General features: G+C 38.7%; 1 protein-coding gene across 2 annotated transcripts in view; it reads left to right on the top strand.

Annotated features, from left to right (window-relative positions):
* CCAP (Crustacean cardioactive peptide) overlaps window positions 1-15,466 on the top strand; it is a 174,784-nt gene extending 159,318 nt beyond the window's left edge. For both annotated transcript variants that reach the window (XM_083143348.1, XM_083143349.1), the window contains exon 6: window positions 15,017-15,466. In XM_083143348.1, the coding sequence (XP_082999474.1) occupies window positions 15,017-15,043 (27 nt within the window). In that variant the 3' untranslated portion in view covers window positions 15,044-15,466. The remainder of the gene's footprint in view (window positions 1-15,016) is intronic.
* Window positions 15,467-15,882: the final 416 nt, after the last annotated feature.

Here is a 15,882-nt window from a genome sequence, read left to right as displayed (position 1 = left end):
TTCCAGTCTAACCAGTTGGGTGCCAATAAAAAATTATCAACCATTAGTGTAGTTTTACCACAAGCAGATGGCCCAACAATAAGACACCTAATATTATCAGGTAGCAAGTTGCCATTTCTCTTATTCTGTTGTTCAGGTTCTGGCAGCCTTTTTATAACATCCCAGGTGCTCATATTATCACTTTGTTTGCATCGATCCAGCTGTTTTCCGGATGACCCAGCCATTTGACAAATAATTTGTTGCCTTTTCTGCGGATGATTTTTTCTATGAGATATGTGTCAGGCTGTTTAGTTTTGCTGAGCTCTTGTTCATAGAACCTGCCTTTGAGAATTTCTCCTCGATGATCTTTTATTATATATGTGTTAAGGGTCCCAGGTTTAACTTGAACCACTGTAAATAATTCGGTGCTCCAGTTTCTCGTAAAGCCTCTCTTGAATAAGTGCTTATATTTGCTGATTCTTACTTGATCACCCACCCTGTATTTGGCCCTTCTTGTTGTTGGCTGGTATCTAGGATAATAAACAGTCCTGATCAATTTTTGCTCATCAGATGGAGTTACTTCAGAGGGTTTCATGTTGATTGTGGAATGGACCGAGTTGTTATATTTATGTAGAAGTTCTGGAAGGATTGTAAGCCATTTATAATTACCCTGCAGTGTAAATTGTTTATACATAAGATTTTTTAAGGTTCTGTTGAATCTCTCTACAATTGAGGCTTTGAGATCACTGTAACTCGAGTAATGTTTTATTGCTTGGCTTTTAATAAATTGTTGAAACACTGAATTATAGAATTCTTTGCCATTATCTGTTTGCAAATAGCGCGGTGATCTTCCTGAATGATTGATGATTGTCCTGATGGCTTCTGTAACACATTTTCCAGTCTTGGATTTGAGTGGCACAGCCCAGGCAAATTTTGAAAATGTGTCTATTACAGTGAGTAGATATTTGTAGCCCTTGTTGATTTTGTCTAGGTTTTTCAACTGCCCAGTTGCCATTTCAATCAAGTCGCTCTGCCATAAATCATCTATGCCTTTTGTGACTACTGGGAGTCTCTTATAATTATGTCGGGCTTGTCTGTGTAATTCATCAACTATAATTTGTCTAGACATAATATGTAAACAGGAATATTGCAACTATGGGGTGTTCAGCAGCTGATACTGCAGGATTTTCTAAATATAATTTGTCCCCTATTTGTATTTTAAATTCCAAAGTGCCATCATCTTCAGTATAGGCTGTTTCTAATGTATTGGGGTCTGTAAAATCCTCTAACTCTACACTGGTGATTTTCACTTTGTTCTCAGCATTTGTTATTGATAAGGTAGGGTAGTGGTGTGCCTGTGGCTGATGCCAATATTTGATCTTGATTGGTCTCAATGTGCCCCCAACAAAAAACTGGTAATAAAATTGTGCAGGGGACAGCATATATATTTTGCCACCTGGTGTAAATGGAGAATCATATTCTTTGTTGGGGATGCTGTACAATTCAAGAATTACTGAATGTTTTGGATTCTCGATTATGCCGGTTATTTCCTTTTCTGCTGTAAGCAATCTGCTTGTTACTGATTCAAGATGCTCATTGATGGTCCTAACAACATCATCGTGGCCTGGCTTGATCTTTATGTCCACAACTAGTTTCTTGTATTGTTGCACAATCTCTTGAAGCTGGGTAGCAAAAACAGACAGAGCATTTGCTTGATTGGATTCCATGGTTCCTAGCTGTTGCTTGATATTAGCTACAATTTGTTGCAAATTTTCAACAACTGCCAATTTTGAATTTTGAGCAGTAAGATCATGGACTTGTCTTCTGATATCCTCAAACAGGGCATGCAGTTCATTAATATGTTGATTGGTTGGAAGAGTGGCCACTGTCTGAGTGAGTTGTTTGATCTCTGCTTGGATATTCTTGATATCTTCTGATTTCAATATCCTATTCACTGCCCTCTTAATATTTTTAAGTTCCTGTGATGTAGGAAGATTGGATACTGTATTTTGCAAAGATTCAAGTGCCAATTTGACATTGTTTAATTCAGATGCATCAGCTACATTTTGCATAGCATTTTGGAGCAGGGCTATATCTGCCTGAGAGGGTGTGGATTGTTGTAAAATTTCAAGCTTTGTTTGGATATCATCGATCAAGTGATGAAAATGAGACAGTTCAGATTCAGTGTTGAGGTTTTCAAGCTTTGTGATCTGTTGCTGGACACTGACAAGGGTATCTACAATCCCAGGCAGGCGAGTTTCTTGTACATTTGCCAAATCACTTTGCACTGCTGCTATTGTACCTTCAAGATGGGTTATGGTACTTTGAATTTTTCCAAAATCTTCATATGTTTCAAGTTGCAGCTTAATATTTGCTACACTCCGAGTTATTGAATTCAAAGCATCAGAAGATGGCAAATTGTTCATAAAATTTTCAAGTGTCTCAATTTTTTCTTTAACCTCGGCTATGGCATTGTGCAGAGGATCCAGATTAGGTATCTGGAGTGACTGAATCTGTTCTTTCAGAGTGGAAATGACTAGATCAAAATCTTCTTCTGATTTTATGCTTTTGACAATTGTTTGGAGCTGTGCCTGGACATTATTTATCTGCTCTTCCAATTGTTGTTTCAATTGCTCGGAGTTGGTAGCCTGGGTCTTAAATTTGGCTTGAAGAGCTGCTACAGCCTCTTCTAAACTTTGAAAATTATCCAATGTGGCCAAATCAGTATATTTCTGAAGCAGCACTTTGAGTTCGGAATCAATTTTAAGGAGAGGGTCCATGCATTGTGATTGTAAATTTGTAATTTCTAATTGAAGACTGGCATTGAGTGTGGTTTGTAAAGCTTGTAAATCACTTCTTAATTTCTTGACTCTGACATCAAGCATCAGAATCTCATCACTGTGATCTTCATGTCTTGTATGACCAAATATATCATTAGGCATTTTCTTTTAGTGGTTATTTATTATAGAGTATCTGATTCTTAATTCTATAAAAAAGGGTATAAGCTTGTCATATGATCCAGGGACCTCAATATATAAGCAGTCACCAGCAGAAACAGTATATACAGTGCCAGAAATCATGTTTGAGTGCTTAATTCTATAAATATTTCTCCCTACTGAAATCTTGACATCACCCTCAGGGGTTGTAATAAATTGCAATTGCCCACCTACAGGTAATTGGTAATGATTTAAATTATTGTTAAATATGTACAATGTTTTGCCTGTTTTTTCATCAACATCTGTAAGTATGCTGTTCAGATGAATAATTAACAAGCCACTCAGTTTAGACATTACAGATTGTAAATCAGGAGAGGGTTGTGGTGTGGGCAGGTCCATAATAGCCTGTTTTTTGAACCCAAATAAGTTCATAGGCATGTTTATTTATTTCAAATCATGCTCTGTAATTGGGCATTGATTTCCACTTTTCAAATCACAATGCCCCCAAGGCAAAGTATGCATGCCGCATGATAAAATGCATCTCTTATCATCATGTGGGTCCAGGGCCACTTTTGTTACAATATTTGAAGTCAGCAAGTGATTCTCACTCTGAATTCTATTTTCTGATGTTCTAATTGAATTCTGTGATTTGATGCAATTTTTATAATCTTCAAATACAAGCTCTTTTTCCACAGTAACTCTGCCAATGCCCTTGGCCTTTTTGACAACAGCACTACATGTTTTAAAACTGTACATCTTGGCACTTAACCCAGCAAATTCCACAATAATATCGCCAAGTGTCTCATCTTTTAATTTGCCAGGCACTTTTTTGTTGTGGTGTTGTTGAATCTTTGTATGTTCAGTGGTATCAAAATATTTAAACAATTCAGGCTGTGACATATCTTGATAAACATCTTCTGTTTGAATTTCAAGAATAAAACTATCCGTGTCCATGTACAATAATTTTACACGATCACCGTAAAAAGGTTTCAGCACATCATAATACAATATTAACATATGTAATTTGGACAATTCCAATATCACAGCCCCTACATAAATAGGTTTATCAAACTTAATCTTTGTTTTCATCATGTTGAAAAGTGCCATGTGCTCATCATAAATTTTTCTGTAATTGAAATTAGGCTTTGCAACCAATTTTTTGCTCCGGCTGGGGTCAGTAATTATTTTAACATCGGTATGTTTCCTGACATTTTCAATAGTTTTGCCATAGACAGAATTCACCATCAATTTAAACAAGGCCTTATCAAATTCGCTTTTTGCAGATGTTCGAAGCTCTGTGTTTGTGTCAATGTATGGTTTCAGCCATTCTGAGTGCCTGAACCTCAAGACTTTGCCAACTTTGGTTACTTGAACACCATGTTTCATCAGGAACTGGAGGGTTTTGTAATATATGACATAGCCTTGTTTCGGCTCCAGGGTCATCATGAGCTTCTTCTGTTTAGAACCAGGTGGACACTGAACCTCGGGAATTGGGGGCAGATCAGAAAATTTATTGTGCAAATCATCAGGAATTTTCAGATATGTTTCTAAGAATAGGCCATATTCACTGTCATCAAAATATTTAAGATCTTCAATTTTGAAATTTTTAACCCACTTAAGCTCTGCATATGGCAGTTTTTGCATCATGGCGTGACCATAGAGGTTGTTTGCATCTACATGCACTATATAATTTGATGGCCGTGCTGGATCATAATCAGGCATATACTTGTTATTTGCTCTGGCATATCTCTGGGAACATTGCACCATCCCTCCTCTTATACATTCCTCCATAAACAGATACTTATCTTGATCGTGGATTAGATCCAATTGCATTTTAGTTTTGAAAAACATTGCAGACCATGCTAGGCCCGGAGCACTGAAAAAATACACTGGGTCCAGTCCATAATTTTGCATGGAAGATTTTCTGAATGTCTGGATTATATCAGCTAAGAGGGTCACATCAAGTTTCAAATAAGCCATGTGATAATCACCAAATGTCTTGCATTTTAAACTTTTCCACATCAATTTGGCATGGTGATAATCTTCATCAGTAATTCCAGATCCTCTGATTTTGCTATAAAATGCTTCTTGTGGTGGCAGGGAACACTCATTAAATTTAGAAAAATCTGTAACATGGTCGTATGGATATACACCCTTCCGCCTAATTAATTTCAGGTCCTGATCTGGAAACAAGGCACGTGTGATTTTCAAGTCATCATCAGATAATTGAGTGGTCAGTGTGGCCAGGCTAGCAGATAAAAATCTGTAAGAATCAAGAAATCTTATGTGAATAGGAACACCATCAACTTTAATTATCTTGCTAATAGATATATATTTCTCATCATTTTCAGCTAAAATATTTAAATTCTGCTTCTCAAACCCCTCGTACCTGATCAAATGATGGAAATCATAATTGGATGCTCCATGGCAAAATATGGGGACAAATCTTGGTCTCTTGATCTGAATATTACAGCTATTACACAGGGCCTGTTTATATCGACCATCTGTATGAGAATGGTGATGAACCTTGATATTTATATCTGAAAATTCACAATCACATACCGGGCATTTTTCTGCATTGTTGAAATCCTCAATCTGTTCCTCTGTTAAAGGCAACATAGGCTTTGATTTTAATAAGATGTTAGATGCTATGTCACGGCACACATTTTCTATTCTATGTGCAAATATTTTGATGGCATTTGGTCCCATGTATGAATATTCTTTAGTAACAACACCATCCTGTACAACCATATAACAAAAACTGGAAGGTTCATGTAGCTGGTATGGTGTACTTGAAGATTCTTCTGGATCTGGGCTACAGAATGCAAGAGATTTGAGGTTCGATTCGAAATCACAGACAATATATACAGGGTGTTCCAACAAGGCTTCATACTTTTTGAATTTGCAATTTTCACTTGGATTGGGCATCACCATATGAACAGGTTTATGGTTGCCACAGTATTTCAGATGCTCAATTAACTTGTTTTTAGCAATTTCTGCATTTTTTTCACGAATCCCATTTACCATTTTTTGACCATCAAATACAGTTAAACATCTTCTGCACAACTTGAATATTGTATTGGATTTGTCTAGTTGTGTTCTCACTAAAGCTTGAAGATTATGTATTAGAGTGTAATGGTATGTATCATCCTCTTCAATTAAGAGCAGATCAATCGGAATTGCAGCTTCATCATCAATTGTACTGATTCTGAGAGGTGCTATCGGGCAATTGCCAGTGGAACAAATAAATACATTAATAGATAATTGTTTGCCGTTGATGTGCCTGGCCCTTTTTTCAAATTTATCAATATTCGGAATAGACATTGGATATTCTAAACCCTCCATTGCTTCGTCAAAAAGATGTTCATGGTGTTTGTAATAAGTTATTCTCTGAGGATCCCTTGAAACTGGATACAAGGCAGCTAATATACACCACAAAAAGCATTTCTGGTCGGTATTTTTTATATTGACCACGGCTCTTTTGTTTTTGATATTGGCAGGCAATGGCACATAAGTGGATCCTTGTAATGGGCTGAATTCAGAAATATGAACATATAACTTGTGTGATGAACCGCATAGGCTCCATCCTGACTCTTTTGCCGCAAATTCAGAGTGTTTGATATTCAATTGATCTATCAGCCTGCTTATTATTGTATCTGAATTTGAATTTGAATATACAGGTACAGTTTCTGTTATGTGGGGCTGTGTAAATTTTGTGCCGTTTGGTTTCTTATATTGTACAAACAATTTGAGGGACAGCTTATAAGAGCCATTTTGTGCATTAAGAATTGCCTGCAGATCAGAATTTATACTGTTCAAGAAATTCTCAATGCCGCATCTTGGCTCTGATACAAACCGGTAATCCCTAAGTTGGGCATTAAAACTGCTATGTATGGGTGCATAGCGTGGCTGCTTTGCAGGTGAAGCATTAACAGGTGCTTCGTGTTTTCTTTTCAGACCAGAAGTAGATGGTTGAGAGGGCAATGCTGATGACTGTACATAAGAATTACACTTATGCCATTTGTAATATGCCTTGCTTAATATTTTATGGCATCTTGGACATATTTTCATGGCCTTTCTGCATTTCCTAGAGTTACAAATACGGCAATGCCTAGCCCAATGAGAACTAGATATATTTTTATTACACTGATTGCAATATTTTTGTTTTGGCATTTTTTCTTGTTGTTTATTATATAAGATTTTCTGGGCTTCAATTCCAAACTTTATACTTAATAAAAATATCAGTTGGGTTCAGCAGTTAATGGCTGAGCTGGTGCTTTTATACCCAAACAACAGCAGTAACTAGGTTTTGGTGATAGTTTTGCTGATGTACAACACACTTCACCAGGTTTAAAACCTCATCTCTATATCAACTAAATACAATTCAAAATTGGATTTTGAACTGTGCAATAAATATTCTGTAAGTCTCACTTGTGTTTATATTAACAGAACAAGGCAAAACCAGAATTGTATTCAGGATTGCATGTTTTCATACAAAAAAGCCATATTTTTGACAAGTTTATAAACAACAATCATACAGATATAACTTTTACACACATGGCCGAATCTGTCTGAGCAGAGGAGAAAGAAGTGTTATTCTCATAGGTGAAAAATCGTATGTTTATGATGTGAGAAATGAGAGGGTCACGGAGCAGTTCTAGAGACCCGATTCAAACACAGAAACCCCTTGATTACAAAACAATAATACCAACACTTTGCTGTCAGAGAGGTCCCAGACACTCTACCAGCTTTGAAACCTCAACTGTATTATCAGCTAACAGTGAATATCTCATGTGTGGGCAGTTGCATATATTTCAATCTTATATCAGGACTCGAACCCAAAGCCCCTTACAATGCAACAATATTAACACTTCTCAATATGGAATATGCCCACATTTTACTGGGTTCTGAGACCCTTATGCAGACAAAATCGGATTTTGAACTGCCATAATATTTTCTAAGTCTTTGCCTAGGCTCATATTATCTTCTAGAATTGCTTTTAGCACGAGGGGGGTACAGTTCATTGCCACTGTGTGAAAATATGTATATATCGACCATAATCTTTGTTACATTTTCCTTGTTACAGACATGTTACACGCACAGAAAGATTAATGACCTCTTCAGTGAATCACACAGAAAAATCATTATTATTCCCTTCTAGCGTGTCTCTTGCGTGCCGGCAAAGCACGCAAACAATTAATTATGCTTACCCGCTTCTTCTCCTATTGTATGGCTGAGCGAGTGGTTATAAAACATGAAAAAATAAGAAAATTCAGTTTTTTGTACAATATATTATTGTAAAACACTTTTTACCAGGTTTTCAGATCTGGGAGTTGTATATCAACTATTCTCAAAATCTCACTTGTGGACATATTATTTTGCCACAAGTTTTCAATCTTAAATATTTTATCAGGACTCGAACCCAAAGCCCCTTGTTTACAAGACAACAATATTAACATTTTGCCATCAGGAGAGGCTTTACATTTTATCAGGACTCAAACCCGAGCCTTTTGCTTACAAAGCAACAATATTAACATTTTGCCATCAGGAGAGGCTTCACATTTTATCAGGACTCAAACCCAGAGGCCTCCTGATTGCAAGGCAATAAAAACCATGCACCACACTCCACTGGGCCTCAGAACCCAGTAACTATAAGCTTTATATTAATATACATGGCAGAATCAATCTGAGCTACACTAAAATTCAATTCCTGGGATTTTGACAGAAAAACACACTATAAGCAATAAGATCATATGGCATAATTTTAAGTATAAGCAAATCTGTCTGAGAGGCTTTCACCCTTTCTACACTAGAATTCAAAATTCTTAAAATTAAGAGCATATCACACTGGAAGAATTGGGGTATAGGCCCCTCTTGGCTTTGTCTTAAGCACGGGTAAATCTATCTGTTGAGCCCTCGCCTTTTCTACACTAGAAATTCAGAATTTCTTAAAAATCAGAGCATATCACACCTGAAAAATTGGGGTATAGGCCTCTCTTGGCTTTGTTTTAAGTATAAGCAAATCTGATTGTTCAATCAAATAGCCTCGCCTTTTCTACACTTAAAAGTTGCGCTGTCCGTAGTATCAATACAACTACTTTTTTTAACTGGATGCATCAATTAATATGTATCCTTCAAATTAAATAAATTATGGCGTAATCATTAAGAGTAATGATTCCATTACGTCTAGGCTTCTTGAAAAATAGAAATTAGGTTTAAATTGATTTTCAAAGAACTGATTTAATGATATCTTGCAGTTTCATCAGGCCAACATCATTGCATTCATTCTATAAGTGTTGATCGTCATTGGCATATAATCGTCGTCGCATTGTAATCAAAGTGTCCCAGGTTCGATATCTGATCGAGACAGTGAAGCAACAGGAATATGTAATATATTATGTTAAATATTATATTTCGGTTGGTTTGTCTGACTTGAGGAATGTGTTTCAAAAACATAGAATGGGAATGCTTGTAATGTTCTCAGTGTTATACAGCTTGCAACGTCTTATGTGGATATCTTAAAATTAGTGGAAAGCGCGAAAAACCGTGGCAAAACTATCCACGTAACAAGCACAATAAATTTAGTTTTATGAAGTATTTAGCTCTCAGTTGAGAACTACTTCTATGCATACAGTTCAATCATTAGTTTCCGCTCTGACAATTCCCTTGTCAATAGAGGAGAGTAACCTCAATATGGGACAGATTAATCGATAGCCTGTTTGTGTTATCTGTTATAGGCCTAACAATGTAGTGATTAAGTCAACAATAATCTTAACCAGTCCAGTATTTGTGTAAGTATCCTGTTACCAAGTGCTGTGTAATTTTGCCATTTTTCCCCCTTGGGAAGCAAACTCTATTGCAGTCTAGTTGTACAGTCACGGACACTTCTGGGTTGTAATGAATACACTGACTTTCAATGGAATCGTTTCAACCCAGGAGTGTCCGTGACTGTACAACCAATTAGAGATGCAAATGTATCTTGTTAATCATTTGATTTTTATTTGATTTAGGGGTCCCGGGTTTGATACCGGGTGATGTCAACTAAAAGTTGACATTTTGGTGCCTTCCGAAAATGTTACAGTATAATACAGGTGCCCTTTACAGTTTAGCGCTTGATATAAGTATGCATTTCTTGGCTTTGGTTTTTAATAAGCACTAGTTTTAATGTGTGAATTTATTCATGTCTAAACGACGATTTTCATTAAATTAAAAGCCGGCCCCGTGGCGGAGTGGTTAGAACATCGCGCTACGATGCCAGGGGTCTTGGGTTCGAATCCCGGCACATCATGTTTACATTTGTTCGTTCATGGATTTCCCCTATCTCACGAGTGTCCCTTGCAGTTGTTGATATTGCATGATACACGAAACACTCCGTGGTGATGTAGTTAGCACAGCTTGCTACGGCGCCAGGTGTCTCGGGTTTAAATCCTGGCCTAGACATTGGTATCATTTGTTATTTCATCATATCATCCTCATCTTCGCGATTAGCCAAAAGTGGCAGAAAAGCGAATTAAAATAAACCAAATCAATCAATCAATTATGGAGATATTTTAGAATGAGTAATCTTGAATTTCAGTCTGCCCATTATTTGTCTTGGTCAGTTTATAAATACTGTGAATGCTTCTTACAACATCGCAAGTATCATTAATGTTTTGAATTTTGCTCAGGCAAGACTCTTAAGTTGTTTTCTTCAAGTCGTCTCTCTTAACGAGGAACGCTAGTGGCAATACTGCCACGCGCCCCTGGTAGTTATGTCAGAGCAAGCATTTGCTGTGTTGGGTTGCATACGTACAGGATAGATTTTAAGCGCTTATAGCGCAGAAACTAAGCGCTTTCGAGGTAAACTTTATAGGGAAAAGTTGCTCTTTTTTATGATATCTACCAACACCCAAGCGTTGTTGAAAGAGTTTTGCGACACCCTGTGTATATATATATATATATATATATATATATATATACAGGGTGTCATTTTAATGGCGCCCACGGACCACGGAAACGTATAGAGGACATCAAAACAAACAACTTATCTCCGTAACATTTTTCTCGTTGGTGCATCATTTCGGCGCTAGAGTCGTTCAAAAAAGCCCGTTTTGCCGCCTGAATGCTGGCAACCACACACAACATTTGATTGCATATGTGACGTCATATCCCGTCGTGAAGCAATGCGTTCCAGGGTTACCAGGAACACACATATTCTGTGAAAAATTACATACAATCAGCCACATTATGTACCGTAAAACAAAACGAGAGACTGTAACGTAACAGGAAGTAAACAAACGATACGAAAAATGGTAGAAAGAAAATAGAATTCAAGTGGAAGTGGTCATATCAAATTTTGTCTCAGCTTATATGTCAAACATATGCAAATCTAGTTACTAAGTTGGCATCTACAATTTAATCTATCCACTTCGTCCTTCTGATACTAGTTGTCTGTGACACATTGAACAGATTGGAACACATGACAAAATAGAAATGAAAGAACTCAAAATTCCAAAGGTAAACAACACATAATATAATGTATATATTCAGGGCATTATGAGGCAAGTGGCAAAAATGGTTGAAAATACAGGGATATAAGTAGTAGTAATACAAGCTCTCCGACGACTGTGTTTATCTATGCACCGGATACACATGTAATAGTTTGCAACTGTGAACAGGGCAGTATATTCGCTATCGATTCATCATTACATTGTTAATGTGGTTGTACATGTTTTAGTCGTAACGTAACAACGTGAACCTCGGATACTTCCGTTATCAGCCCAAAAGTACCACAAGGCATCTGGACACAAACATGTAGATATCAACCTTGCAACGAGATTTGCAAATATTTGACATGTAGCTAGGCGTAAACAGCCACATGTAAGCTGTAAGTCCAATAAAATTTATTGTTGTTGATATTTGACATGTAGGCTGGGACAAAATCCGATAATAACACTTCATTTTGAATACGTTTTTTTACCATTTCTCATATCGTTGGTTCACTTCCCCCTTCCCCTGAGATGATTGCTGATCTTCTGGCTGATAGGCTATCATGTTCGGTTTACTGGACGCTTTTGTCCCTTCGTTTTACAGCTAATAATGTGGTTGCTAGTTTATCATTTTTCACAAAATTTGTGTGTTCCTTGCAACCATGCCGTGCGCCGTTTCGCCGCAGGAGAATACATCACAGATACGATCAAATGTTGTGTTGGGTTGCCAGCATCCAGGCGGCAAAACTGTCTTTTTCGAACGGCTGTAGCGCCGAAACGACGCACCAACGAGAAAAATGTTACGGAGAAAAGTTGTTTGTTTTGATGTCCTCTATACGAATCTGTGGTCCGTAGGCGTATATACGTATGTAAGTTTCCCTATTTTTTTCCCGTGAAAGTAAACATAATGAGCCGTGTAAATTCCGCATGCGCAGCAGAGCTAAGACGTATCAATCATATGCCAGGCGGACAGATCCCGCCCGGCGCCAGTAGCGAGGCAGCAGTGGTCCTAAGTGGAAGCTCGTATTCCTTCTCCCGCCGCATGCCAGTAGCGAGGCAACAGTGGTCCGAAATGGAAGCTCGTATTCCTTCTCCCGCCGCATGCGAGGTTCGGTCGGTGATAAAGTTCCTGAATGCACAAAGCATTGCGCCAATTGACATTCATCGTCAGCTTTGTGAGGTCTATGGGCCGAACATTATGAGGAAGCAGATGCTGCGTCGCTGGTGGCGGCAGTTTTCGGAAGGTCGTCAAAGTGTCCATGATGAAGAGCGCAGTGGGCGTCCGTCCCTCATCACTGATGATCTGGTTGAGCTGGTGCGGCAGCGCATCGTAGAGAACCGTCGCTTCACGATTACGGAGTCGAATAGCCTTTTTCCGCAGATATCGCGATCCGTGTTGCATGAGATTGTCACGCAGTGCCTGCTGTTCAAAAAATTGTGTGCCAGGTGGGTGCCAAAAAACCTGACACCCGAACACAAAATGAAACGTTCAGGAGCAGCACTGACATTCCTGCAACGGTACCATGATGACGGCGATGATTTCCTCGACAGGATCGTCACGGGCGATGAGACGTGGATTTCGCACTTCACCCCGGAAACCAAGCAGCAGTCAATGCATTGGCGGCATAGTGGATCTCCGGTCAAGAATAAATTCAAACAGACGCTGTCGGTACAGAAAGTTATGTGCACCGTGTTTTGGGACAGGAAGGGCATTTTGCTCATTGACTTCCTCCCCAGAGGTGAAACTGTGAACACTGACCATTACTGTGAAACACTAAGGAAATTGCGACGTGCCATTCAAAACAAGAGGCGTGGCATGCTTACTGCAGGTGTTGTGCTCCTCCATGACAATGCTCGTCCACATGCGGCTCGGCGCACAGCAGCTGTTTTGACGGAATTTGGCTGGGAGTTGTTTGATCATCCACCTTACAGTCCTGATCTGGCTCCCAGCGATTTTCACGTTTTCTTGCACCTCAAGAAATTCCTGTCCTCCGGTGAGCGTTTTGGCAACGACGAAGAGCTGAAGACGTCTGTCACACGCTGGTTCCATTCACGGGCGGCAGAGTTCTACGACAGTGGGATCCAAAAGTTGATAGCACGATACGACAAGTGTCTCAATTCTGGTGGTTGCTATGTTGAAAAATAGCTGAACCTTTTCTGTACCTGTTGCCAATAAATGGTTTCCTGAAACTGTGTTGTTGTTTTTTTTTTAAAATAGGGAAACTTACTTTCTGGATGCGCCTCGTATATATTTATGTATGTATGTATGTATGTATATGTATATATACAAACATATTTTACTGTTTTAGTACATTATTATTCGGGCCCTATATACAGGGTGATTCAGAATTCCTATTACACACTTCTAGGGGTTGTAGAGGGGACTTAGTAGATTAAGTTTTGATAAGGAACCTATGTCCGGAAACCAGTGGCGTTTACTGAGTCCAAGATCTGAGCTATCTCACTATGTCACGTGGGCCTAGGCTATCAATGGAAATACATTTACCATCTCCTAAGAAATGAGGTTGCCAATTCATAAGAAATGAGGTTACCAACTCATAGGAAATCAGGTTGCCAACTCATAGTAAATCAGGTTGCCAACTCATAGGAAATCAGGTTGTCAACTCATAGGAAATCAGGTTGCCCACTCCAGAATCAGCATCATCATCTCACTGATATGAATAATATTATTTACAATTTCTCATCGATTTTTCTCCTCCATTTTATTCTCTAGACTTTAGGCTTCGTTTAGCTGGCCTAGAATATACGCTCCTGCCGGAAACGTATCGTTTTGGTATTACACAGATGACAATATCGCATAATTTCACATCTTCCGCTTTACCTGCGTCACTACAAGAGCTGCTCGATGTAGCGACCCTGAAGTTCGTTGCAAACAGTGTACCTCCGAAGGATGTTTGCATATACACGCTCAAAAAAGTACCTGGTGTGTGATGATACGTGTCTGCTTCGGCCAGAACTCGTGCAACCAGGTCTTCCTCCAACACTACAGGAGTCTCATAAACAAGACTCTTCATGTGGCCCCATGCGCAAAAGTCAAGAGGAATTAGATCCGGCGATCGAGGTGGCCAAGGAGTTGATCCATCGCGACCTATCCACATGTCCCCGTATGTTTGATTGAGATATTGTCGGATGCCATGGGAAAAGTGTGCTGGTGCGCCATCATGTTGGAACCACATGTGCTGTGTAAACAGATTGTGAACAGAGGACGTTGGAAGCAGCACACATGCCGTCAGGTGACTGAAGACGTCGCCCTCCGTCAACGGGGGTTCCCTACCGTGAAGCGGGAGATGTGAAATTATACCGAAACGGTACGTTTCCGGAAATGGGTTCCTTATCAAAACTTGATCTAATAAGTCCCCTCTAGAACCCCTAGAAGTGTGTAATAGGAATTCTGAATCACCCTGTATATATGTCCAATAAAAAAACAGGATCATCGTGTTCGGAAAAACTAGAAAATCTTTTATATTTTATATTAATTTGGATAGGGAAAAATAATTTGCCATGGTAAAACTAAACTATGTCGTCATAAAAATGCGAACTCTGAATTTTATGTCTTTGCCTATGTTGACCTCATCTTGTACCTATAATAATGTTTTGCTCTTTTCTTTCCAGGTGGAAACCAGCAATCTACGCCGGTAGACGGGGATCTCTACCGGTCCTAACTTCTCTCTAGGATCACGCTGCAAACATACAAACCTCTAAATGGTCAAGAAACTAGAAACTCCCACTTTTCGTCTAATGCTAGATCAACAACACCACTCGTAGTACTCTTTTTTTGTGTTCGTGTATTTGTCAAAGTTTAAAAAAATGGTGGCCGTTCTATTGTTAATCTTACGGTTATAACATAATAAATAAAAGAGATGCATTCAATAATCGTACCCGTTTAACCTCCCGCAGATGGCTGGAAAAAGGAGGGGGATTCAACAAATTTATCTTTGGCAAATTCATCGCTCTGTGTGCGTCTCTCTCTTGACTTCATACACAAAGCAACAGAAGAAAAGTAATTTTATTTGTACTCACATGTAGATTATTTTGTAAATAAAGTCGGGCCTTGACAAAAGCAATATGTCACCACATTGACTCTGATTATTACGTCACTGTATACCTTACCTGCCAAGAATGTGGAGCGTATTACGTAAGCACGGAAAAACAAATGTGCATCAGGGGTACCGCATGCCAAAGAACCCTGAATCACAATTTCTAAAATTAAATGCAATGTTGTAACATTATTCTACCTCATGAGTCAACAATCTAAAATTGTCATTTCTACAAACATTCAAGTCGTCATCGGTACGAGCAGAATCTTGTCCAGACTTGTCAGAACCTGCTTCTAGATTTTGTTGAGAAAGAGGTTTTTACACAGGAAGCGGCCGTGGCTCATCTCATGGAAGGTCAATGAAGGTCGGGGCAACATGAACAAAACCAGGGAATCTAGGAAGCAGGGGGTATTTTGATTGGCTTCGCTGAGAGGAGTAACA

The sequence above is a fragment of the Lepisma saccharinum genome, chromosome 21 (assembly GCF_977018435.1).
Source record: "Lepisma saccharinum chromosome 21, izLepSacc3.1, whole genome shotgun sequence".
NCBI lineage: Eukaryota > Metazoa > Arthropoda > Insecta > Zygentoma > Lepismatidae > Lepisma > Lepisma saccharinum.
The sequence above is the reverse complement of the archived record's forward strand: the minus strand, read 5'-3'. Positions and strand labels throughout refer to the sequence as shown.